This window comes from Rattus rattus, chromosome 9 (genome assembly GCF_011064425.1).
Source record: "Rattus rattus isolate New Zealand chromosome 9, Rrattus_CSIRO_v1, whole genome shotgun sequence".
NCBI classification, from domain to species: Eukaryota; Metazoa; Chordata; class Mammalia; order Rodentia; family Muridae; genus Rattus; species Rattus rattus.
In genome coordinates this window covers 86175142-86202171 of record NC_046162.1, presented here as the reverse complement: position 1 = coordinate 86202171, position 27030 = coordinate 86175142, and the positions used below count along the sequence as shown (strand labels likewise).

Below are 27030 nucleotides of genomic sequence, written 5' to 3'. Positions count from 1 at the left end.
AATGAAAGCCCGTCTCCGTAGGAGAAAAAGAAAGAGAAAGAAGGAAAGAAAGAAGGAAGGAGAGAGGAAGAGGGGAGAAAGAGGAATGGGAAGGAGGAAGAAGAAGAGGGGAAGGAAGAGAGTAACTAGGAGGAATAAGAGGTAGTTTTGAGATTGACTGACAAGAAAAGCACCCATCCCTAGAACCAGTTTAAATTTCTTCTTATTTGATTCACAAAGGAAATAACAAGGACCAATAACTAGAGGTAGAAAATGCTTGCCCTCATTAAATACTGTGAAATGTAAATTAAAAGAAATGTAAATTAAAATATGCACACCATTTTCCACTTATCAAAGCAGCAAAGATGAAACAAAATTATAATACCCAGTGTTGACAGGATAGAAAACTGATGCTAATATAAATAAGGCAAGAGTGTAAACTAATAAAACTTTTCTGGAGGGCAGTTTGGTTGATAGGGATAAAAAGGCTGTAAGCTTCATCTATCCTGAAGAATGCATGGATTCCACATCTAGATTTATTTTCTGTAACAAGGTGATCCTGAATGCAAGATTCAGTAACAGAGATTTCTGTTCACCACTTAGGAAAATGAAAACCTGAAAACAATCCACATGTCCAACAATAAAGAAGTGGTTAAACTACCGTATGATGAAAGTCTACACCATAGTTAGAAATAATGCTGTGGAACATGAAACACACAGAAAAAGTCATGTTTCATGGAAAAAAGTCAGAGTTCAGAACTATTTAGAATAAGTTCCTATTTTCTAACGATATATAGAAAGAAGAGACATCTAGGATAAAGATAAAACCACATAGCAAAATATTGAAGGTCCTTATCTCTAACCCCAGCACACACACTTGTGGTACTCCTGCCTTTAATTCTTGAGTATGTGAACTGCATGCTTACAGCATAATGCCTAGCTTAAAAGTACCTAGCTAACTGCTAGAATTAGGGGAGACTTGACTAATTTTGTTAAGCTTTTTCCAAAGTTCATATAATAGATATATATTGCATTTATAAGGAAAAAACAGGGGGTTGGACAGATGGGCTCAGCAGGCCCTGAGTTTAATCCTCAGAACTTACATGTTGGCTCACAACTATCAATAATTCCAGTTTCAGGAGATCCAACTCCCTCTTCTGGCTTCCACAGGTTACCAGACACACGTGGTGTAAACACATACATACATACCCACAAACACCCACAAGTACAGGCACACACTCATAAATATAAAATAAATCTAAAGAGAAAAAAAAACCATATCTATTTACTTGCCTATGGACAGAGGGTATTCCTAGCTCTAGTTGTAAGAATGGTAAGATCTCCAAACCTATCTTTTTCTTCTTTCTTTCTTTTTTTAAATTAAACCGAGTGAGATTGAGTGGTTTCTACATGTATGGTGATGCTTTGGAGGTAGTAACCTGTAGCTGCTACCGTTCTACATTGCAGCGGGAGGCTGTGTATGACCTCCAAAACTGGGTCAGGACCAGTGCTGACTGGGAACCTAGCAGGCACAGTTTTTGTACAGTATATTCTTGAACCCACTTGCCTTTGACTGTCTTCAATTGGACAGTATGAACCCCTGGTATTGTTGCATGGTAGCATCCCTTCCTACTTTGATGGTCAGTTGAAGGGCAGCATACAAAAGATTAAGAAATTCTGCTACGTTGAAAACTCTCTGTGGCTGTTCACGGAAAGCAACCCCCTACCCTACCCAATGCCCACCAGCAGCTGGCCCTCCAGCAATATACTGTCCAAAGCAAGCCCACTTCAAAACCAGTTTGAGCATGGAAAGATCAAAGAGTGCAGGCCAGGGGAAATCTCTGAACCGTTGGATAGTACAGGGTTGTGACAATCCATCCTGTTAGCATCCGATATTCTGTCTGCTGGCATAACAGTCCAAAGCAGAGAGACAAGAGAGTGAAGGCTTCACCAATCTAATCAAACATTCTTTCACAGTAAGCTCCAGATCACTGTCTTTGTTGCCAGTGAGCTGTTAAGTAGTCCCAGCTGTGGAGTGATTTGCTCCTGAGTGATGTCCAGGGTGTCAACCATAGTCTCCAGAGTTGAGGTCAATAGTATCTTATAAATGGTGGCATTTGTGACATTCCCTCCATTTGTTACGATGGCAACAGCAAAGAGCAGGAAGTTGGTTAGAGTAGAGTCAATCTGGTTTCCTGAGAACACCACCAAAAGTAGTGTAATCATGGCACGGTTTTGCTCATTCAGTGCAGACACCTTCAGGTTGGCTATTTGGATGTCAAGAGTGATGTACTACTCACCTATGGCCCAGGGATAAAGCTCCCCAGCAGTTGGCTGAGGCTACACCCTGGCAAGCACATTTGCAGGTCCTCGCCCTGCCACAGCAGTGTTATCAATGTAATTTGCTAGCTGTACTGAGAATATCCCAGGCCATGCTGCACCAAGCCCAGCAACATCTACCTCTACCACACCCCCGACGCCACTAAGGTCAATATAGTCATCTCCAATACTACTCTTCTAGAGCACCATCACTTGTCTGTCTGTCATGATGTTCCAGGCCAGGGTTCTAGGCAAGAAGCAATAATGCTCAGTGTAGCAATATCCTCCTGCATGTCATGGTCCTTCACGATATCCTCCTCAGCAGTGTGGTGATTACCTCCCTTGCTGCTAGCCCTCTCAGGGTGGTACTGTGTTGATGATGACAAAGACTTGGGGCAGAATCAGCTTGGTCCACTGACTTGCTGCTCTTCTTTTCAAGTCTTCAATGCCAGGCAGGAAGAAGGGATTGCTTGCGGCCATTGCTATCAATCAAGACAAGAACAACACACTCAAGGCCTCCTTTTAAATCAGTGAGACCTTTTATTATTGGTCTCTACCCAAACCTATCTTGATAACACCTTCATCTCCATGTTTCTCCTTTCTGTTGTCAATTCTTTAAGCTTTGGCACTTATTTATATGTATTCTCTCATCTTTTCTTTGAATAGCTCGTAAGATTAACTATCCCCACAGTGACTGGATAGTGTAATCAAGAATCACCTCAGTAGGTGAATGAAGAAAATCAGCTCCTGGTTTTACCTCTAACCAGTCAAGTGATTTTATTCCCCACCACTTGATGTCCTCATCTGTACAGCCGTCCTCAGCACCTACTTTACAGGCTGCTATAAGAACGTAAATGAGGCTTTTGTACACGCTCCCCTATCTGGAAGAATGGTACAGTAGAATGAACCAAAGAGACTGTTCTCATGACGTTTGAATGTAGTGCTATATAGCATTGCACTGTACAATAAAATACTAAGATGAAAATAAATGGAATGATCTCCATTCTCAAAGCATCCTACTTGATTTCTTCTTGCTCATATTGCTGTATTTTATAAGTCTTAATGAGAACAACAGAAAGGATTTGAGTTGGAACATTTGTCTCAACCCACTGGCTAACACCTCGCAAAGACTGAATGACTGATGTGTATACATTGTGATGTGACATTTTTTCATATACAAAATTCAATGCTATCTACCTATAAAGCTTTTGCTTATATAGAACAGGATAAGGGGTTAGAAAGGACTCTTCTCAAACTAGAATCAGTTTGCATTTTTCCAGATTCAAATTTAGTCAATTGTTGGGGGTTGGGGAGACAGAAAGTGGTAGATTTGAGAATACCAAGCCATGTGACATAAGAGACATTTTGAATAGGGTCTTTCTATATAATCCTGGCTGTCCTAGAACTTGCTCTTTAGTCTTGGCTGGCCTCAAACTCAAGAGATTTGCCTGTCTCTGTCTCCAGAGTACAGAGATTAAAGGCATGCACCACTATACCCAACTACATGAAAGACATTTAAAAATCAACAAGGGACCATGCATGGTGACAAACACCAACAATCCCAGCACTCGGATGGCGGAGGAGGAGAAAAGTTCTAGAGTAGCCTGGGCTACATAGCTAGAACTTGTCTCAAAACAGAAGGAGGGAAACAAACAAGCAAAGACAAGCGATTCCAACTATAAATTTCAAATGTGCCATCAACAGTTTGCAGAGTGCTTGCCTAATGTGCACAAACACCTGGGTTTGACCCTCAGCACTGCCTAAGTTCAATGTGGTGGAGGCAGCAGCATCGGATTTCCAGTCTTTCATGGCTACAAAGCAAGTTTGAGGCCAGCCTGGGATGCACTGGGGCTGTTTTAAAATAATAGAAAAAGAAAAGAAAAACTTTCAAAAGTACACACTTGTCTTCAGACAGGTATAAATTTGATAATTATAATGATCAAGAGAAAATTATGTCGAAAAGTTACCCAGGTAATCTGTAAATAGTACTGTAGCCTAGTTTGGTTATTAATGCTATTAAAACTTAAAGTAAGGAGCTGGAGAAATGACCCAGGGGCGAAGGGTACCTACTGGCAGCTCTTTCAGAGAACCCAGGCCAAGTTCTCAGCACTAACATGGTAGCTCACACAACTATCTCTAACTCCAGGCTAGAGACTCTGATGTCCATTTCTGTCTCTGCTGACATATGTGATACACAGAACACATACAGGCAAAATACCCATCCACATAAAATGAAGTTAAATGGAAGTTAACTGTGACTCCAGAGTAGCACAATGTACAAAGCACTGGGCTCCAACCCTAGCACTAAAGAAACAAAACAAAACAAAACAGCAAAACAATGACTTAATGGCAAATTTCTTAAGTGGGGAGGACTGGTAAGACACTGATTAAGTAGAAGTACTTGTTCATAGCCTAGTTACTTGTGTTCAGTGCCTACATCTTAAGAGCTGAAAGTTCCCAAAGTTCTCTAACGTTTGTCTTCTTTTACACTCTTCTGTACTATTTCTTTCATACTGAATTCCAGGTTAAATACCTTCCTCAAGACTAGAGTACAAAATAAACTAAGAATTAAGTCCCCTAAATCCCAAGAAACCCCAGGCATGGTGGCACACTCTTGAGATCCTAACCTGTAAGAGGCTGGGCATGCACGCAAGGCTGGCCTGGGCCACACAAAAGCTCACCTCACATACATAAATACCTGCACTCTTTGAGCAGACACCTCAGAGTTTCCTATGATATTGAAAAAGATGGCAGCAGTGTCAGCAAACTGTGTTATATGTAAGATTAGCCACATAAGACAGAGAGGAGGAACTGGCTGAAATGGTCCTATTTCATGCTGCCAATCAACAGACCTTTCAAACATCACGATGAAGACAACTACTCGCTTAGAACAAGACTTCCACAGAAATGGCAACAGAACCCACCCATTTTTATTTTATTTTATTTTTTAAAGATTTATTTATTGGGGCTGGAGAGATGGCTCAGAGGTTAAGAGCACTGACTGCTCTTCCAGAGGTCCTGAGTTCGAATCCCAGCAACCGCATGGTGGCTCACAACCATCTGTAATGAGATCTGATGCCCTCTTCTGGTGTGTCTGAGGACAGGGACCGTGTACTTACATATAATAAATAAATAAATCTAAAAAAAAAAAAAAAAGATTTATTTATTTAACGTATATGACACTGTCACTATCTTCGGACACACCAGAAGAGGGCATCAGATCCCATTACAGATGGCTATGAGCCACCATGTGGATCTCTCCAGCCCCCTCATTTTTATTTTTGGGTGGAGTGGGCTGGTTCAAGATGTAGCCCTGGCTATCTTGGAATTCACTCTGTAGATCAGGCTGGCCTTGAACTCAAAAATTCACCTGCCTCTGCCTCAAAGAGCTTGGATTAAAGGTGCAAGCCACTACCACCCTTAAAAGTGATGAAGAAGTTCACTTTACATAGCATATGGCTGGCTGGGTTTTACATTTCTAGGCTTATTTGGGTTATAAAAAGCAACTTCGTTTGCAAATACAACTACTATTAGAAGAAAGGGGTAATCTGAGAGAAAACAGAATTACCATTCAACTCTATCACATTTCCTACTTTTATGTCAAGTAAGAGAACATAAAACCCCAACCACATAAATTCTACATACTTTTTCAGGATCTGTTTTTTCCTTTAAACAAAGGATTTCCCCTTCCTACTTTTCCTCCACAGCCCTCTCATTTGGATCATTTGTTCCTATGTTGGTACAATGTATCCCTAAGGAGTTTCAATGAGTTGTGAAACAACTGTTATTCATAAGCAAAAAGAAAAGAAAGAAGAGAGTGTGAAGGCAAGACTGGCTGCAAGTGCAGCACAGCTGAGAAGTCCTCCTCACACTTTCACCATGTAAATAATGCACAGATCCTGCGGGAACATGCCAAACACCAGGATTCTTAATTAATGGAGCTCTTTAATGTGCAAATCAGGAACAAATTGCAAGTTCTGACTTGCATTGATTATGAAAACATTAATTGAATGAGCAAGACCCTATGAAAGACAGAATCCCAAGTCTTCCAAGGACCGAGAGAATATGAAGCTCTGGAAACCAGACAAGTCTGACTGTCGTCTGAAGTGCAAACCTGCACCTGAGTGCTCTCCAGTACACACGAATTAAAAACCAAGTTCAATCAGAAAGCAATCACTACAAAAGCTTCTATCCCACTACCATATCACATTAAACTGAAAGATGAATGTGTGCTCCTCAAGCTTACTGATACAGCTTTAAGGAAAAACAGAAACAAAACCGAAAAACACTACCACCACCAAAACATTTTATATATACCTATATAAAATGTGTGTGTGTGTGTGTGTGTGTGTATAACAAAACAATGCTGTCTCTTTAAAAAGAAATTCATTCTATATAAATTATAGCCATAAACTTTTCCTGCAGTGCAGCCTAATTAATTCTTGTTCTATACACAAAGGGAAATGCTGGGTGACAAATGGGTGTGAAGCCAGAAAGCTGCCAGGTCTGCAAAACATTTTCTACTTCAATTTATAAGCAATTTTGCAGTAAATCATCAACCAGAACCTGGAATCTCAGGAATCTCTGAGTGTCCAAACCACATTATATCACTTATCAAAGGGAGAAGAAAAAATAGTTTAAAGACATCTCATTTTTCAGTTTTAACCCACATCAAAATCCAGAAGCTTTATATAATCTATTATTCTCTTCTGGGTAAGGTTTTAGTGCCAAAGATATATATATTTCAAGCAAAAGTGACACTGTAGGTTGATGTAGATCATCCCTCTATCCCTAGAAACACTGTATCGTGTATCCATTACCATAAGAAATATTCCTGAGTTATCTGGGAATATGCACACAACTATTTACACCCCCTCCTTCAATCTAAGCAAAATGTTCACAATCAAGGCAAGCTGAAGGGTTCACCAGCAAGCGGGTGGAAAACAGGTGGGAAACATTTTCAAGGAAATGAGGCTACTGGTGAGGAAAATGGAAACTCATACAAGACAAAGAAAAAAGCTGGACTGCCTCTTTGTAGTCAAACCCTTCCCCCATCCTTAGCCCACAGGCTGCCGCTGAGCTGTTCTCTTCCCCATAGTTCCACACTCCCCAGAATGTCATATAAATGGAGTTTTAAAGTGAATAACCTTTTGAGGTTTTCAGTTAGCATAATACCACTGAGATTGATTCTTTTTTATTGCTGAGTAATGTACCACAATTTGTTTATACATTTGTCCAATTTGTTTGAAGGACATTTGGGCTGTTTCCAGTTATGCTGATTATGAATAATGCTGCTGTAAACGTCTGTGTGCAAGTCTTTGTGTGAATGTTTTCATTTCTCTAGTAAGATCTAGCAGTAGGACTGCTGTGTTTGGATCCTAAATACATGCTTACATTTATTTTTAGAAATAAAACTTTTTCCCAAGCTGTTTTTCCAAAATGGCTGTACTGTTTTGCATTCCTACCAACAACCACCTAAGAAAATCCCAAGTTGGTGTCAGATGTTTGTTTCTGCACACTCCAAGGTAATCCAGAGGAATCTCCTGTGCCCACTACCTAAATGTGACTGGGTACGATGTCGTTCCATCTACTTATTTGCCATAATACATTTTCTCTGGTAAGGGTTCTGTCCAATCCTTTTCTGTGTCTTTATTTTTATCTAATTTTTTACATTATTGCTTTGTGTATACATGTGCATGTGTGAAGGTCAGGGAAAACTTTCAGGAGTGAACTATCTCCTTCCAGCACTGGATCCCAGGGAACTGAATGCATGCCTTCAGCGTTGGTGACAGACATCTTTACCCTCTGAGCCAAATTGCTGGCACCTGTGCATGTTTTAAATGAGTAATTTCATTCTTGTGTTTTGAGAATCCTTACATATTCTAAAGGCATGTTTTTGACTGGAACATGATTTGCAAGCCTTTCCTCCTATCTGTACCTTGCTTTTTCACTGTTAACACAGAACACAAGGTTCTGATGCAGACAGCACAATCACTAATTTCTTCTTTGGGCTGTACCTTTTTGTCTTAATTGTTTGCTTTTATTTAGACTTTGCTTTGGTGTTTTACCTGCATGTATGTCTGTGTACCACAAGCATGCAACTCCAGCAAAGGCCAGAAAGGGGCACCAGATACCCTGGGACTGGAGTTACAAAGGTTTACTATATACAGACTCTGGGAACTGAACCTTAATCCTCTAAAAGGGCATTCAGTGCTCTTAACCACTGAGCCGTCTCTCTAGCCCCATAGACTGATTTTGTGTTATGGTGTCTAAGAAATCACTGGCTAACCCAAGGTCATGAAGATTGTGGTCTTGGAAACACTTTATAGTTTTATGTTTTACACATAAGTTATTATAAACTAGCTTGAACTGATTTTAATATAAGATCTGAGACATATGTTCATTTGTTATTTGTAAAAAAATATTCTCTTGTCTTTTATGAATTTTAAGTGATTGTCAAAGTTACTGTCAGCTATAAACAGAGTTTGAGGATAGCCTGGCTATGCAAGACCCTGTAGATAGTAGGGGAAGGGAAAAGAAAGAAGATTTTGAATGCTAAAACCCCCAGCCTACTCATTACAAATTTAAAATCTCTTATTGTAGGCCAAGGCATGGTGGCACAGGCCCTTAACCCCAGCAGTGGCAGGTAGATCTCTGAGTTATAAGCCAACCTGGTCCACAGAGCAAGGTCTAGTCAAGGCTACAGAGAAACTCTGTCTCAGAAGAAAAGAAAATGTCTATGTAAAGTAATATCCAGAAGTGCCAACACCACTCTTGCAATGCCCCTTTTACTAGGAATAAAGCTTGGTCTTAGGGTGAGAAAGACACAAGAAACTGAGGCAAAACCTGACTCCTGTAACCTAACCTAACCAACTATGGAAGAAACAGGTGCTGTAAAATATCTGGAACATTCTACTCCTATAAAACAAAGCTTCAAAAGTGTTTGATGAGGCCATCTATATGGTTACCTGCCCAGCTCCCATTAAGATGGGATCTGGTATACAGGGCAAGTTCTAGAAAAACTGGGGATATATAGAGAAACCCAATCTCAAAAAACCAAAAGGGAAAAAAGAAGAACAAAAGAAAGAAAGAGAGGTGAAAGGAGATGATGGTGCCTGCCTTTTATCTAAGGCAGAGGCGGGCAGATCTTTGAGTTTCAAGCCAGCCTGTTCTATCTAGTGAGTTCTAGGACAGCCAGATTACACAGAGAATCCCTGAAGAGAGAGGGGGGAGGGATGGAGAGAGGAAAGGAAAGACGGAGGGAGGAAAGGAAAGACAGAGGGAGGAAAGAAAAAATGGAGGGAGGAAAGGAAAGACGGAGGGGGGAGGGAGGGAGAGAGTGGGAGAAAGAGAGAGGATAGAAAAATGGCCCAGAGGTTAAGAGCTGTTCCTCCAGAGGTCGTGAGTTCAATTCCCAGTACCCATATGGTGGCTCACTATAGTCGCTTGGGATCTGATGCTCTGTGTGCTGACAGACATAAATGGAGGCAAAACGTACATAAACTACATAAGTAAAAGAGAAAGAAGTAGAAGAAGAGGAGAGCTGGAAATGTAGTCAGCATAGAGGGCTTGCTATATATACACAATGTGATGGGTATAATACCTATACCAAATGGTTAAGAGAAAAGTATCTGCTATCGTAAATGTCCTAGTCCCTCATCCTTGGTCTGGTTCTTTATAAACTTTACTCAATGGTAGAGCCAAAGCTGGACATGGTGGTACAGACTGGTTATGCTAGCACTTTGGAGGCAGAAGCTAGAGGATCACTAATAGTTCAAAACCAGCCCAGTCTATACAGTAATTCCAGACCAGCCAGGGCTACATAGCAACTCTGTCTAAAGAAAAACAAAACAAAGAAGACTTAAGTGCATATAGTACAAGCATGAGAATTGGAGTGTGCATTCCTAACACCTATGTAAAAACCAGGATCAGACACACACGCACACACACAGAATGGAGAGCAGAAAGGAAAGGGGGTAAAAATACACTTAATGGAGCCAACTGGGCTTTAGTGGCACACACCTGTAATCTCAGAATTTGGGAAGCAGAAAGAGGATCAGGAATTCAAGGCCAGCCTTGGCTACATAGAGATAATGAGTTTGACAAAGATATGAGAGTCTGTTTCATAAAATAATAACAATAATACTCATAGGGAAGCCTTTGCACTCATTGTCGTTTATATAATAGACAAATATTTCCATAAAACTATTATATTATAATAGTTATATTATAATTATTAAAACTATTATATTAGTCACTTCAAGGTTTTGTCTGAAATATAAGATTTCATTTCAATAAAATTTTACCATTAAAAATAAGAAAAGAGGGAAGAAGGAGAGAAGGGTCTGTGTTATTGACAATAGTACAGAGTTTCAGAGTATAGTCCTTATCATTTTGGTTTGGGTGTTGTTTTTAAGGACAACCCTGGCTGTCCTGTAACTTCATCTATAGATCAGGCTAGCCTAAAATTCATGAATCTGCAAGAAATACATACATCTTGAGTACTGGATTAAAAGCAGGCACCACCATGCCAGTTTTCCTTACCATCTTTTAAACTATTTGAATGCATTGTCTACTTAAAAATAAACAGAACTCACTAGGTGGTGATGGCACATGTCTTTAACGTCACATTCAGGTGGCAGACTTAGGCAGTTCTTTGAGTTCCAGGCCAGTGTGGTCTATAAGACAGCCTGGTCTTTCAGAACAGTCAGGACTACCCAAAGAAACTCTGTCTTAAAAAACTAAAGCTAAAATATAATAAACAAAACTCTTAAAAATATTGTTTAATACAAATCCATTACTTCCCATGATTTATTTAAATTTGAAAACTTCATTTTTTAATTAAAAGGTGTTAACATTTATTATTGTTGAGTTGGTACATGTATGCTACAGCATGCAGATAAAAGTCAAGAGGACAACTTGATTCTACTCAGATTCTAATCTCAGAGAACCTAATTCTAAAACCAATGGCCTTTCCTAAAAGACTTACATGAACTGTTGACTGGCGGATGTGCTGTGGTGACTCAACCTAGACCTTACGTTGGATCAGGGTATTTGACCCTGTCAGTCTGCCTAGTTGCCCTGATTGGTAGTTTATTACCTGTTTTATACACTTCTGTTACAAGTGAAGATTTTCTACAACTAAGGCAAATGGCCAGTGGAAATCAAACACATGTCAAGACTCTGGAACCTCCTTGAGAAAGTGTTTATGTATAGTGTGAGGTTGAAAAGGGATAATAAGCTATTTATTGATACCGTTGTTTATGTTGTTATCTCTCCAAGATGCATGTTGTGCTATAACATGGTACAAGGAATAAAAATTTATCTGAAGCAAAAAAAAAAAAAAAAAAAGACAACTTGAGGGAATCAGTTCTCTCCACCCTATCTGCTCCAGGGACTGACTTCAGGTTGGAAAGTGAGGTGGCAAGCAAGCACCTTTACCTGCAGCCCCAAGAAAATGCCGTTCTCTAAGTGCCGAGGTCATATTAGTAGTAATTGTGTTAGTCTATGAGGCCGAGGCTGTTCATCCATAAGAACACTTGTTTTTCTTTCAGAGGACCAGGGTTCAGTTTCTAGCACTCATATCATGGCTCACAACCATCTGTAACTCTAGTTCCAGAAGATTCAACATCCTCTTCTGACCCCTGTGGGCACTACACACAAGGGCCCGCATACTCATAGACATAAAATAAATATAAAAATAAAATTTAAAAAAGATATTTAAATTAAAAACAAACACGAACTGCCATGCTATTCAGCAGGATGTGGTGATTCACGCCTTTAATCCCAGCACCCAGGAGGCAGAGGCAGGGATATGGTTTTAGCTCAGGGCCAGACTGATCTACATAGCAAAACAGCTAGGGCTACAGAGTGAGGCCTAAAACAACAATAAATCAAATCAAGTTGAAATCATTGCAGGTCTTGAGAAAAGGGCCACAGAACAATGAGGTGAACATAAATCAGAAACAGGAAAATGAAGGGAGCAAAGAAAACACGTTACTAACAGTAGAATTTGTTTTAAACTCTTAGGCAAGTGAAAAAATTCGAACTTCCCCTACATTTATGTACATTATACTGTGTTCCTGGGTGTTTTGCTTATGGGAAATATCAAAATGTCAACCATTGTTTCTATTAAAGGTCTTTAATGATATTGCATTTTAGACCTGTAATGAAACATGGTACTCACTGCAGTTTGTAATGCATCTCATTAAACACATTAATAACATGCATTTAACTGAAAGGTCAACTTACTATGGTTAAAGTTTAGCTTTCCTATTATCACTTCATTTAAAGCTGTACAGCAAACTCTGGGAAGACAGCAGACTGCCTGTTACAGAAAAGCTCTCAATTCTCCCATCTGTCCACACCAGCAATTCTTATTAAAAATTAACTGCCCAGCTAAGGCAGAGAACTTGTTAGCATGCACAAGGCCCTGGGTTCATTTCCTAGCACTATTAACTAACTTGCTAATATTTTTATGTGGAACAATGATTATAAGATTTTTTTCTTTTCTGAGACAGAGTCTCAGTAATTAGGCCTGACTATCCTGGAACTTGCTATATAGACCAGGCTAACCTAGAACTCAGAGATCCACTATGTTTAAAAGGAGGGGCCACATCCAGCTAGTAAAATGTTTAGAGCTGGAGAAGCATCAGTTCAGCAGTTAAGACACATGTTGCTCTTGCAGAGGACCTAGGTTTGACTCCCAGCACCCCCAAAGTAGTTCACAACCACGCATAAATCCAATTCCAGGAAATTCAACGTCCTTTTCTTGCTTCCAAAGGCACCAAGCATGTATGAGGTGCACATAAATACATGCAGGCAAAACACACATAAAATGAATAAATCTTTAAAAAGAATTAATACCTTATTTTTTAGCAATGCATGCTGAAAAACTTAATAAAAAAAATCAAAGTGCATATATTATTTACTTCATAATGGTGCAGAAGAGAGAAGTTGCCAGCATAAAGAAAGATGCAGTGGGGGCTGGAGAGATGGCTCAGTGGTTAAGAGCACTGACTGTTCTTCCCAAGGTCCTGAGTTCAAATCCCAGCAACCACATGGTGGCTCACAACCATCTGTAATGAGATCTGGTGCCCTCTTCTGCTGTGTCTGAAGACAGTGATAGTGTACTTACACATAAAATAAATAAATAAATAAATATTTAAAAAAAGATGCAGTAAGATTAACATGAGTTAAGCATTTAAATTAGTGATATTAAGTGGGAGTTCACTGTGTTCCCCTTCCTACTTTAATATATGCTATGTATATAATGTAGTATATATAACTTATCTGGCATGTTCTTAAATAACCTGCCTTTTTCTTACACAACACTGTCACCAACAGAAAAGCCCTAATTCCTGATGTTTTAAGACTGGTTAAATGAAAGTCAAAGGGAGAAAGCTAATATCTTTGGAGAAGTAGCTTGTGTGAAGAGTGTCCCTGAATTTTGTTACAGTTACTCTACAGCTTAATCTTACACAGCTACTAGGAAATCACTTCACAGTTCAAGAGATATAACTGCCAACATACAACAGCAAGGGGCCTGGAGACTAAGAGCGAGGAAATATTCCTCACATTTCTGAAAAGTCGATTTTGAAGTGCTGAAAGTACAGACTTGGTTCTAGGGATCTACAGTGCCAAAATATGGCTATTACGTCTATTTAAAAGTTATCAGGAAGACCCTGAGAGTAAATGATAGTGCAAGGAAAATATACTGAAAATACACAACCTAAGAACAGAATCCTGTATTTACTGAGTTTACACTGCCAGAGAGAAGAGCTTGAAGGGCTGGAGAGATATCTCAGAGGTAAATAAACAGTGCTTACCACTCCTATAGGATTGGAGTTCAGTTCCCAGCACCCAAGCCAGATGGCTCACAACTGCCTATAAGTCCAGCCAGGGGATCTGATGCCCTCTTCTGGCCCCCAGAGGTACCTGTGTTCATGTGCACAAGTGCACATATATACTCATAATTTTAAAAATTAAAAATCAAGGCTTGAAAGATGGCTCAGAGGTTAAGAGCACTGGCTGCTCTTCCAGAGATCCTGAGCTCAATTCCCCAGCAACCACATGGTGGCTCACAACCATCTATATGGGGGGGGGGGTCTGTTGCCCTCTTCTGGCCTGCAGGCATACATGCAGGCAGAACACTGTATACATAGTAAATAAATCTCTTTAAAAAATTAAAAATCATATATATATTTAAAGAACTTATGAAGAGATCAGACAGGTAGGAGAACTCAAACAGTGTACTTGGGGGTCACCAAAACCCCAAAAACATATTCAAGGTTGGACCAGTGAGATGGAACAGCAGGTAAAAGTACTTTCATTTCAAGTCTAATGAGCTAAAATCTATTCTTAGAACCCACATAAAGGTAAGAGACAAGAAACCCCACAAAATTCTCTGACTTCCATGGGATGGAATCTTGGGATGTCTAATGTACACACTTGTGCTTGTTTGTTCCAGCTTGCATGTTTTTACACACACACACACACACACACACACACACACACACACACACACACACACACAAAATAATAACCAATATTAAAAAGGAAAATACTTTGCTGAATGCTTCTGCAGGGCAATAAGGAAATCACTATCAACCTACCTTTCTATAGCATCATAAGAGGTAGGTTTTACAAGTATTACAGTAGACTATAACACTAGACGATAATTAGATTAAACTACACAGGGATTCTAAATACTAGTAAGAAGATGGTAGGGGCTGGAGAGATGGCTCAGTGGTTAAGAGCTCCGACTGCTCTTCCAGAGGTCCTGAGTTCAATTCCCAGCAACCGCATGGTGGCTCACAACCATCTGTAATGGGATCCGATGCCCTCTTCTGGTGTGTCTGAAGACAGCTACAGTGTATTCATATAAAATAGAAAAATAATAAATCTTTAAAAAAAAAAAGAAGAAGATGGTAAAAATACATGTTCACATAGTTGAACATTGCCAAATGTCTATCAACAGAAAAAGATAACTCTGGTACCTAGTTCTTACGGAAGAATGTATGCCAGACACTGTGTAACTACAATGTTTTACATTGATTGTGGCCTTTAATCCTCACAACCATATTAGTCCTATCTTACTGTAAAGTAACCTGCCCAAGACCATAGAGTTAATCAACTGCTGAGATAGTGTCTAACCAGGCAGGGTGTTAGGGTACTTGTACTCTAGACATGGCAGTACACATGACTCTACCCCTAGTACTAGAGAAGGAAGCAGGAAGATCAGAAGTCCAAGGCCATCCTTAACTACACAGCAAAGTAGAGGACAACATGAATACATGAGACACTGTCTCTAAATAAATAAATAAATAAAAAGTAAATAATCCAGCATTATTTAACGCTGGTGGAAGCAAGAGAATTAGGAGTTCAGGGCTATCTTCTACTACACAGCTAGTCCAAAGCCAGGTTAAGGTACATGAGACCTGTCTAAAACTGAACAACAAACCCTGGAAATCTAACTATAACTGTTCTGACTAAGCACACCTTTAATCCCAAGTCTGGATGCAAGGGCAGGTAGGTCTAAGTTTGAACCAGACTGATTTACACAGCACCTGAACCAGACAGAAGACTTTGTCTCAGAAAAACAAACAAAAACCTACTGAATCAAAAGCAAAGTGAATTGGTATAGATTTGGCCTGTTTTTTTTTTTTTCCGGAGCTGGGGACCGAACCCAGGGCCTTGCGCTTCCTAGGCAAGCGCTCTACCACTGAGCTAAATCCCCAACCCCTGATTTGGCCTGTTTCATACTAATTATAATAGAACTACACTAGTTACCAAGAATATGCCCCAATAGTGTTGAAAACCGTCCAGACAGGCGTGTATGTAACATATTGAGTCTCACGTCATAAGATGGAGGCAAACAAGAAGCAGCCGCCTTCAGTTGCATGGAAAGTCTGGTTATTAGATCCCCCCCCACCCTTCAGTTGCATGGAAAGTCTGATTATTAGATCCCCCAACCCCGTCCTCTCGGAATGCAGTAGCGAACAACACTCTGTCCGTCCCTCTCTCTTCTACCACAACCTACACGTGCCAGACTAACAGACTTAAGAGTGATAGATGTTCACCAGGACAAGGCAACTGGGTAAGTGCAAAGAATTAGAAAGGCCAGAAGTGTCACAAAGCAGAATTAAAGTAACATGCAAGCGACTAAAGAAATCGAGTATGCAATGCTAATCCAGAAATACCTGTATTTTAATGAATATTCATAAAGATTCAGGAAAGAAGACTAATAAGTAACAAAATGTTAAAGCTCTTACTATAAAATGTTTAAAACATTTGCTCTAGAGCAGCTTAGGTTTCATCCAAAGGCATCTCAGAAATGAGGATACTAGGGCACTAAAAATAGCCAAGAAGTACTCCAGAAACCTAAAAAAAATATATATATCATGTATTTAGGGAGGAAAAAGAGAAGTCAGGAGAGATCAGGCTCACAATACACACTCTGATCCTGCCCAGATTTCACAGAAAACAAATTTCAAGTATGAATATGACAGACCACAAAACTAAAAACTGTCCACAGAAAGTCATTTCTAACTGCTTATTCTACAAAAGAAATGCTGTGCCAGGTGTGGTAGCCTGTGCCTTTTAATCTTAGCAGTGGGGAGATAGAAAGTAGATCTCTGTGAGGCCAGGCAGGTCTACATAGTAAGACCCTGTCTGAAAGAAAGAAAGGAAGGAAGAAAGGAAGGAAGGAAGGAAGGAAGGAAGGAAGGAAGGAAGGAAGGAAGGAAGGAAGGGAGGGAAAGGAAATGAAATTTCTTTTTTTTTTTTTTTTTTTTTCAGAGCTGGAGCCCGAACCTGAGCTAAATCCCCAACCCCTGAAATTTCTATCCTCAAAGTTGCACATGCATCCTGAATTGTGCTCAAATGATTCTATTTAAAAGCGATATCAGACCAGATGTCCTCAATGCTGTTCCAAATTGAACTCCCTACGATAAAAGGTTACATTTTGGGTTTCATGGGGGCTTTTTGTTTTGTTTTTGTTTGGGTTGCTCAGCATGCCCTTAAATCCTAGGCTAAAAGGATACTCTTGCCTTAGTCTCCAAAATAACCAGGACAGCAACTTCTCAGCATACAAGTTAGGGTAGCCGTGCTGCCCAAGACTCACATTTCCCTGTGCCCCAGTACTCTGGTGCCACTGGACACACAGGAGACAGCATAGGTGTGAGGGGGACTCCTGGTTTAAGGGGAAAAAAGCTGGAGTTTTACACCTTTTGTTAATGAACAAACTCTTTGAGTGAGCCACTATCTCTGGTTTTCTCATCTGTAAAGTGAAGGAATTAGGAACCAAGTAACCTCTAAATTCTTTTTCTCTAGAATTCTTTGAGTTTATAGCGCAATAATTCTCTTCCAAAATAATTCTTCCCCTGCAGTCAGTCTCTCAGTCTCTTTTCTCTTTGTTATCCAAAGGAAAGATAGGAATAACATCATTTAACTTGTTCCAAAGCCCTCCTAACAGAGGAATGCATCCTTTAAGAATCTGTTATAACCGGGGCTGGGGATTTAGCTCAGTGGTAGAGCGTTTACCTAGGAAGTGCAAGGCCTGGGTTAGGTCCCCCAGCTCGGGAAAAAAAAAAAAAGAACCAAAAAAAAAAAAGAATCTGTTACAACCAGCATAAGGACTGAGTTTAATTACTCAATCTCTCACTCCCTTTTGTTCTACATCTGTAGGTTTCCCAATACTTTAAGAAGTAACTCATCCAGAGTGGTGGCATACTCCTTTAATCCTAGCATTCCAGTCAAGGAGCAGGAAGATATCAGAGTTCAAGGCATGCCTGGTCTACAGATCAAATTCCAGGCCTGCCATGGCTACACAGAGAAACCCTGTCTCAAAAAAAAAATCAAAAAGAACAATAAAAACTTTAAGAATTAACTCAAAAAGCCAGAGAAGGCTGGCAAGTGATATCATAAAACAGACATGGCTCATATGCCCAATCCACTTTACAGTTGTCTTCATCTGATAATAGGTTATATTGCTATTTTTAGAAGAAGGGTTGATAATTCAGCTTTTTAGATAAGCTCAAATGTAACCGAAGAACTAAAACCGATATTCTATAGTATACTATACCTAAAATTTAAAAAAAAAATGTTTTTATTTTTTACATCCAATCCAGTATACCCCAAAATGATATGAGTATTCTTACTATTTTTCAGAGCACTGGCAAATTCTGGGCCACCTTTGTCCTTGAAGACAGGGAAAACATCTGGTTGAGGCAATTGATTGGTAGTCAAGAGAGCTTTTTGTAGTTTGATCCTTCCTTCCAAGAGCTGGTCCCACAACGCTGAAGAAAAAAGTAAAAAGAAAACCCCGTGTCAGGGTCAGAAGGTCTCTCTGGGCTGGGCTCTGAAGGACAAGAACACCAATTTCTAAGCAGCATACTCGATGAGTTTCGTGCTATACAAACATTCCTCACTCTAGAAAATAAACTCTCTCTCTTAGATGGGAATAATTGTTATGAGAGAGGAAACGTTGACAAGAGGAGACAACACTCTCCTCTTCAACCTCCCACAAGGATTAGTGCAGAACCTGCTAAGCAGCTATACAGGAACTGGGATGCAGGCCTCTGGTCACAGACTAACTGGACGGACACACTGGAGAGACAGAACAACCACAACTAAAGAGCAGACAGATGCAGAAACTCTGAAAAGCAAGCAAGCAGCAAAAGCACACACGCACCTATCTGGTTCTTCACAGCTCTTCCTTTTTCCACTTCCTCAGAAACTTTAACACCGGAGAAGGCCATCACCACGCCGTCATCTTCACTGTTCCTGTCCTCTTCTCTGTCTTCCTCATCCTCACCTTCTAAGTCTTCCTCAACATCTTCTGAGATCTCCTCCTCCAGGCCCTCTGAATCCCCATCTTCAGAGCCTCCTTCATCAGGTATTTCATTGTCTAAATCATAAGGGATTTAAAAAGGGTAAGAGAGTTACCTAAAGAAACATACCAGGCCACGTCTTTCATTTCAATCAGTCTGTGGGATCTTATATGAAAGAGCAAACATGTTATTATGCTCTATTCAGCTGAACAAACTTACTACATATCTACCACGTTATCTACCATCTCTAAAATGCTAATGGAAACAAAGACAGACAGAGCATGAGTCCTGGTAGCCTGAAACACACTCTGTAGACAAAACCTTAGAACTACATCAGGGACTGAATCGCACCTATCATAACCTGAAAGAAGTTCCTCAGATATTATCACTGGACCCTCAACAAAGCTCCGCTAACCTCCCTAAAATAACGGCGTCCTCTCAGTATCCATATCCAGAGACTTCTTCCACCTTGAGAAATGCACTACTGCTTAAAACCATAAGCTGATTCTTTCTCAGGAAAGATGGAAGCATTATGTTTTCATTTACAATGACAAGAGGTCAGTTTCATGAGTAACTAACACACAGGAAACCAATACAAGACCTGAAAAACAAAAAGTCAAAATATAAAAAGCACCACGCACATATCAACTTTTTTTACCACAGAGCCCTGCCAATACCCGTTATGCATTGCACATTCTCCCCCTCATTTTAGGGTGAGACATTAACCTGAAGTTGGTAACTTTGAGTTCTAGGTTTCTTTTTATTTGTTTGTTCTTCTGAGACAGGATGTCAGGTGTAGCTCAGGCTGGCCTTGAACTCCTGATCCCCCTGCTTCAGTCTCCCCTAATTCTGAGATAAAAACTATCCTCATTCTCACCTTCCAAGTCTTCCTCAACATCTTCTGAGAGCTCCTCCAGGTCCTCTGAATCCCCAGCTTCAGAGCCTCCTTCATCAGATACTTCCTTATCTAAATCATAAGGAAAAAAAGGGGAAGGGATTACCTAGAGAAACATACCAGGCCACGTCTTTCATTTCAATTAGTCTATGGGATCTTATATGAAAGAGAAAACATGTTATTGTGCTCTACTCAACTGAACCATCTACCATCTCTAAAATGCTAACGGGAAACAAAGTCAAACGAAATGAGATAAAAAGCTTAACTGGGCTTTAGGATTCTTTTTAAAGTGAAACGCTGACCCCTAAGGCCCGTCCTAGTGCCAATTCAATGGTCTTTCCTAAAATAAGTAGAGATGGGGTGGGGATTTAGCTCAGTGGTAGAGCGCTTGACTACCAAGCCCAAGGCCCTGGGTTCAGTCCCCAACTCCGAAAAAAAGAAAAAAAAAAAAAAAAAAAAAAAGTAGAGACACAGAGACTTCCAGAAACAAAACAGTTTAACCACACACAACTAAGCCCAGAGTTTGGGGTGAATATGTCTACTCACCCGATGAACTTGGCAGAGTCTGCTCCCAATGGTCTTCTTTCCAAGCTTTCCGAGAAGTGGTCTTGCCAGAATACCTTTTGTCGGTGTCCAAGAGGGAGACCGGTGCCAACTTTCTAATACCACTCACTGGCAGATCATCTTCCTCCTCTTCCCCTTCATCAAACCTGTCAATCACTCTGGCTCTAGTGGCTGTTGAGGAGGGAGGAGAATAGAATCTTAGGTTAGAAAAAACTTTACTAGGAACCCAATTAAGCCATTTCAACCCCCATCCCATCTTCCTGTGCTAGGTGAGTACTCTTACTACTGGGCTACATCCCCAGCCCTTGATTCATGACGTGTCCCCTATACACATCTCCGCTAACTTACTGGAATTGGGAGTTTACTTCTGGTTCCTAGGGAGACTGCTGTCATGCTGCTTTCCATTTCTAAACAAAAAGCTAACTCCCTGCTTAGTAGACATCTTTTTACGCCTTGGATGCTATAAATCCAGTCTGATTCTTCCTTCCTTTTTCATGGTGTTTTTTTTTTTTATTTTTAATTTTTTTTTTCTTTTTCAGAGGTTCTGAAGGTTAAATCCAGTGCATCAAGTATATCGGCTACATGCCCAAGGTCCTAAATTCTTCAATATGTGACAGTTATCGAGTGCTAGAGATAATCATGACACATATCCAGCTGTCTTCCTCACCTCCCTGACCCACGTCTAAAACACAATTACTCCCAGCCAGTCTCAGAATAGGTTTATGGAGAATCAGTCTGTCATCAGAATGTGGACAAATGTCTTAAGGCCTAAATAAACACGGTTCAACAGCATCAGATAATCTTTTTCATTCTCGAAGCAAGTTTTTAGAAGCAGTCAGTTTCAAACACACGAAAAACCTGAAACTCATCAGACTTCTTTCTCCTTTCGAAGGTAATACCAGAAAGGGCTTCCTAAATAAGTGCCAGTCGGCTCCCTACAGCAACTCCCTGCCAGAGTCCTTGTGCCCCGCCCACCCCAAAGTCTCGAATGCACGTTTACAGATCATGTCACCCTCCACCCCTGTAGAGGCCAACCTTCCCCTCCCAAGAGACAGTTTTCTTCAGCGCAAAGGGAAGGAGAGACGGTCCAAGCACCAGCAGGCCGCTAGGGCCCACTTTAAGTCGGGCCAAAGCTCTGCACGTGGCCAGCCCGAGTCAGGCCTCACCCTCCTCCGGGTCCGCCTCAGGATCCGCCTCACGCGGTCTGGGATTCAACAACTGTTCCAGCTGCAGAGCCAGGGGCTGCGGCTCCGCCATGGTCACCAGGTCACTGTCGGCACTGCGCTCGTGAACCTGGAGGCCGAGCCCGGGCAGGATACTCCCGGCAGCGATGCTACAGCCGGACTCTACTCCGCAACTACAGGCGGAGACCTCGCAGAGCCAGCGTTCAGAATCCCAGTAGGCAACTTCCGGGAGGCGCGCGCCGGAGGGGCGGGGCCTTACGTCACCACAGGGCTGCTAGGCTGGAGACGCAGGCGCCCGAAACCCTGGGTCGCAAGCAGCCTAACGCGCGTGCGCCAGAGTTCAGGGGCGCGCAGCGCGGGAGCGCGCAAGGGCACGTGACCGCTTCTAGCTAGAAATGTTGATTGTGTTATGAGCTGCCAGGGTCCCCTAAGCACGAAATAACGCCTCAAGCTTTGTGCGAGGTTGGTTTAGGAATTAAGCGTAAAGTAGCTGTGGCTCGTGGTGGCTGGCTGATTTGTGAAAGGAGTAAAGGATAAGCCTCTCGAACCTCAGGTACATACTCGAGCGAGCACAGACCCGAGACTCAAAACAGGGCTTTTTTTAGTGTTGTGGAGCTTGGGGCCAAGCACAGTTTCCATCTCAGCGGCCTACGTGTGTAAGGGTGCGGCGAAGTACGATCTTTATTGATAGAAATAATTAGGAATCGCGATGGTTGGACCACAAATCAAGATTGTTTTCTGTAGCTTCTTGTACCCGCTTGCCTGGGCAAGCACAAGTGAGGATGGGAGGGGTAGGGTGCGGGGGGGGGGGTAGAATTACTCTACTACACACTCCTTGATATTAACAGCTTTCTGTTCAAAGATGGAACGACTCAGACAGACCCCACAGAAACGAGTGAACAATGGAGAAGAGAAATCCTTCCCTCAGTTCTAGTATTAGATGGTTAGACTCAAAATACAAAGACCTTAATGAGATAAATTTGATTGCATCCAGGTACATGAAGATAGTGCAATCACTTTGCATTCGTTTGCCTTCAATGGAGCATCCCTTGACTGCTCACTGTGCTAGGCACTGCTAGATGAAATAAAGGATGTGTAAGTTAGATTCTCTCTCTACAGTGACCAGCCTAGAAGGGCAGGAAACATGAACTGCAAGGAGGAATGACAAATTTGAGTGTAAAGTGGTCTATACTGATCTGTTGGAGGTCTTCCCTCCGTGGAGACCTAGAATCTACTGTAAACAGGAATGCTGTCTCAAAAGAATCCAGTCAAAAAACTACTTAACTAATGGACACTGTGTCCATGTCTGTTTGTATATTGAGACAGTCTCTAGCCTCCAACACACTAAAGTAGTTGAAGATGACCCTGAATTCCTTGATCCTCCTGCCTCTATTGGGATTAGAAGCAGGTGCCTGCAACTACTCCCTGTTTATTCAGAGCTAAGGTGGAGAGTGTTGTGTATGCTAAACAGGAACTCTTCCAGTTCTAAATCTCCAGGCCAGTACCATTTCTTAGGTATACTCCAGGCCAGTTGGATCCCAAAGCCAGCAGTGTAGGCAACTGGTAGCTTCCCAGTGAAACCCACTGGGAGACAATTCAGAGAGCCTCAGATTCGGGTAATAAGAGGTTTCTACTTTAGTGTGGCGTGTCCCATGTTCCTGTCCTAACTGACCCTTGAGTGAAGACGACCAAGGCTACGAGAGAGAGAGAGAGAGAGAGAGAGAGAGAGAGAGAGAGAGAGAGAGAGAGACTGTTTTAGAATAAAAGAATAAAGCCTTTCAGACATGGAAAGCAAAGAACATCAGACTAGGCAGAGACTCAGGTGAAGAAATTCTCGCTGTATGGCTGAGAGTAGTTTAGAGAGTTTCTTTTCTTTCTTTCTTTCTTTTTTTTTTTTAAGGTATTCTGGGTGATTGTGGTGCCTGTATTAGAGCCTCCATAGCAAAAAAAAATGTGCTCCTCGGTTCTCTATGAGGTGCAGTTTTGCCTTGGGCATAGATAGAGAACAAAAATGTTCTTCCACCCCACATTTAGTAAATTATATTCACCCAGGTCCTCCTTCCTTGCTATTTCAGGTGCTAAGAGTGCTTAGAAACCTGCCCTTAAAGGTAAGGGGAAAGGGGGAAGCAGGGCAGAGACCACCTTGAAGCTCTTATGCGTACAGGACATTGGCCTATTTGAGGCAGAGCTGAGCGGTATAAGATGCCAAGAACCTGCTTACCAACACTCCCTCTCCTCTCTTGCCTGCTCCTGACTTAGGACCCATTTTGTTTTTTAGGAAGTAGTCAGTAGCATTTTAGTCTTGACATATATACCCCCCCCAATTGCTTTGCAGGCTTTCCTACCCCAGGAATCTTCTTCCTGGAAGGGAGTGAAGAAGAAAGACTGGTAAAGTTTAAGATGCAATAAAGGGAAGGCAGGGTTGGGGATTTAGCTCAGTGGTAGAGCACTTGCCTAGAAGCACAAGGCCCTGGGTTTTGGTCCTCAACTCGGGGGTGGGGGGACAAAAACAAGGTAACGCATAGGGCAAGGGACAGACCACTCAAATGCTCTGGAGCCCCTTCTCCAGTTGCATTCTTGTTTCTCGAAAGGCAGATGGAGGACCCCAGACTAGGGTGGAGTGGGGTTGGATTTGGAGGGTGGGCTGTGGGGGAGGGGACGGTAAAGGACAATCTAGCTTCCTGAAGAAGTTTCAACCTTTAAGTGTCCTAGGATAAGCAAGTGGACTGAGCAGAGAGACTACAGGTGAGCAGTCTGCCCTGTGAAGAAGACAGGAGTTTAAGTTTCACCTCCCTCCACCTGCTGCCTCAACTGCCAAGTGGCAGGAATAGCCATAGACCTCCCTCAGACGGTCAGAAACAGCTAGTTTCCAGAGTTTAGAGAAACCAGGTTCTGACCTATCTGTCTTCCTAAACAGCCCCTGACAGGACTTGTCCTGGGTCTGCACTAATTTACCTGCCTTCTTGTGAGGCCTTGCATCAAAACAAGCTGCTGGGGGTAGAGGCTGGGGGCGGTAAGTTGAATTGGTGAGCTTTGCGACCCTCAGCTTGGATGGCAGCTTCCTGTGGCTGGAACCCTGACTACAAGTGCCTGGAGGCACAGAAGTGGAGGCTTTATGATAGCTTGGGCAAAGAAAAGTGCTTGCCAAATCCTGCTGTGGGGAGGCTGCCCTCTCTGATAGGAGGGAGCGACAGGGGACCAAAAGACGCTTCCCTTCTTCCGGTCATTCTTTCCCCGGAGCTCCAGGAGGGAAAGGAGGAAAAGGTTCCCTGGGCCAGAGGTGCGCAGGAGAGTTGAATACGACCCAGCCCCTGCTGATCCGTTACCACCCGTCTCTGTATTCGCTGGATTTCACAGGGACTCAGCAGAGGGAAAAGACCACGCCGCCACCACCACGGAGTTAGAATTGAATCCATGCCGCCTGCCCAACCCTTAAAGCGTTTCTTATCAAATACTCCGATAGCACAATAAAGCTGCTAAATAATTCAGCACCCTTGATAGGAAAATGCCACTTCCCGATGAGCACAGGTTCAGCCAAATGAATGCCTCTAAGGGGGAGGGTTCCAGAGTGGTGGCCATAATGGATGTTAGCTATGTATATAAATGCTAAAAGAAAAAACACACAGCCCATTATTGCATATTAAGAAAAGGCGCTTTATGCCACGGCTAGGAGTTTCCAAATTCTCCCTTGTATTTCATAAATTTTGGTTTCTGAAAGAGCACTGTCAGATTCCTCCCTGGCTGTCGTTAGTTAGATAAGCCATTGTAGGAGGGCAGTGAAATATAGCTTACTCTAAAGCCTTCTCTACAGGAAAGATAAACTTGGCTGTGTCTTAACAAAGTAAGTAAACAGTGCTAGAAATTGCATACAACTTAATGTAAAATGTTTGATTTTTTTTAAAAAAAATAAGGAATAATCCAGACTGAAATCCAACCGATATTGTTTAAAAAAAAAAAAGCAAAACAAAACAAAACAAAAAACCCTGGGACCCTGGTATTAAAACACTCAAACACCCACCCATACATTATTTTCACAGAAGAAAATATTCACATGTCTTCCACTTCTAATGAAACTTTGGATGAGAGAACTATTCTCAGGCCCTACCTATTGGCAACTCCCAGTTGCATTTTGATTTCTCTATTAGGCATCTTCCACAGAAACTTAATGTGTATCTTATGCCAGACAAAATAGTTTTCCTTCTGGGGAACTTCAAATGTAGCAAATAGTATAAAATAACATTTCATATCAGCTCTGTGGAAAGGATTAAAGGATCTCATTCCTAGTTATAGTTTATATTCATTTTAGGTTATCTTTCAACCCACCAAATTAGAAAGCAGGATTAGCTGTGGAAAATGAATTGAAGCTGTAAAAGGCTAGGTCTAACTGTGTTTACAAGTATCTGACACTCACAAGCCTGGCTTTGCAAGTGTAGGGAGGAGATGGGGTGGGAGTGTTCAGGTTCTCTCCCCTAATCACAGACCCGAGCCACTCAGTTGTTTTGTTGGGGTTTTTTTTTAAGCCGTGGATTTGATTCCTATTTCCAATTCTGTATTAACTTATCAGCAAATATCTCTGCAACTATATCAGCTAAACCCAGGGAATGCAAATCTGTATTTAATAGCAGCGGGAAGCCAGAGAATGCTTGGCTGGCTTTGGGAAAGAACTTCAACTAGAGTCAAGGTGAAAATGGATCACTCTCTCTAGTCTCCCTCCCTACTGGCTTCTGAGGGTCCATTCAACACCCTATTGGGACTTCCTTCCACTCACTGAAAACATGGAATACCACACCAATTGTCTAAACATCAGGTTTTCTATTTTTATTAAAAACTCACAAATTTGTTCAACATGTTTTCTTTCATACAGTGAATGGTCTAATATGCACTGGAGGTCACACAAGCTTAGGTTTATTAGAACAATAAAAGACATATGAGAAATTTAATATATAAAGGAAAAAGTAGCAGCTGTTGACTGCATATTTGACCATAAAATTTAAATATTTTGGACTTTTATTTTAAAGACACAAAAATAAAACCTGTGTGGGTCTATATAAGTCATATTAACAATTTCATGAATGTTTAACAGGACTAAAAGTTAGCAAAGATGTTTTTTTTTTTAAACCTTGTAACACTTTTTTTAAAACACTTTCTCAGGTTGCTGGTGCCAGGCAACCATTACAGTAATTGTGCTATAGTTTATTCTATTTGGCAACTGTCTGAATATCATGTTTTCCCTTTGCCTCGTGTAAACAACACCTTT

At 41.4% G+C, this 27030-nt stretch overlaps 2 protein-coding genes across 2 annotated transcripts in view; both read right to left on the bottom strand.

Annotated features, from left to right (window-relative positions):
* Aatf (apoptosis antagonizing transcription factor) overlaps positions 1-21987 on the bottom strand; it is a 91365-nt gene extending 69378 nt beyond the window's left edge. Inside the window, exons 1-5 of the mRNA XM_032912330.1 lie at positions 21756-21987; positions 20572-20760; positions 20008-20097; positions 18992-19207; positions 18459-18596 (exon numbers count right to left, since the gene is read on the bottom strand). Of these exons, the coding sequence (XP_032768221.1) occupies positions 18459-18596; positions 18992-19207; positions 20008-20097; positions 20572-20760; positions 21756-21846 (724 nt within the window). The 5' untranslated portion in view covers positions 21847-21987. The remainder of the gene's footprint in view (positions 1-18458; positions 18597-18991; positions 19208-20007; positions 20098-20571; positions 20761-21755) is intronic.
* Positions 21988-26576: 4589 nt separating this feature from the next.
* Lhx1 (LIM homeobox 1) overlaps positions 26577-27030 on the bottom strand; it is a 6796-nt gene continuing 6342 nt past the window's right edge. Inside the window, exon 5 of the mRNA XM_032913750.1 lies at positions 26577-27030. This exon is cut by the window's right edge and continues 1518 nt beyond it. The gene's annotated coding sequence lies outside the window, so the exon portion shown is untranslated.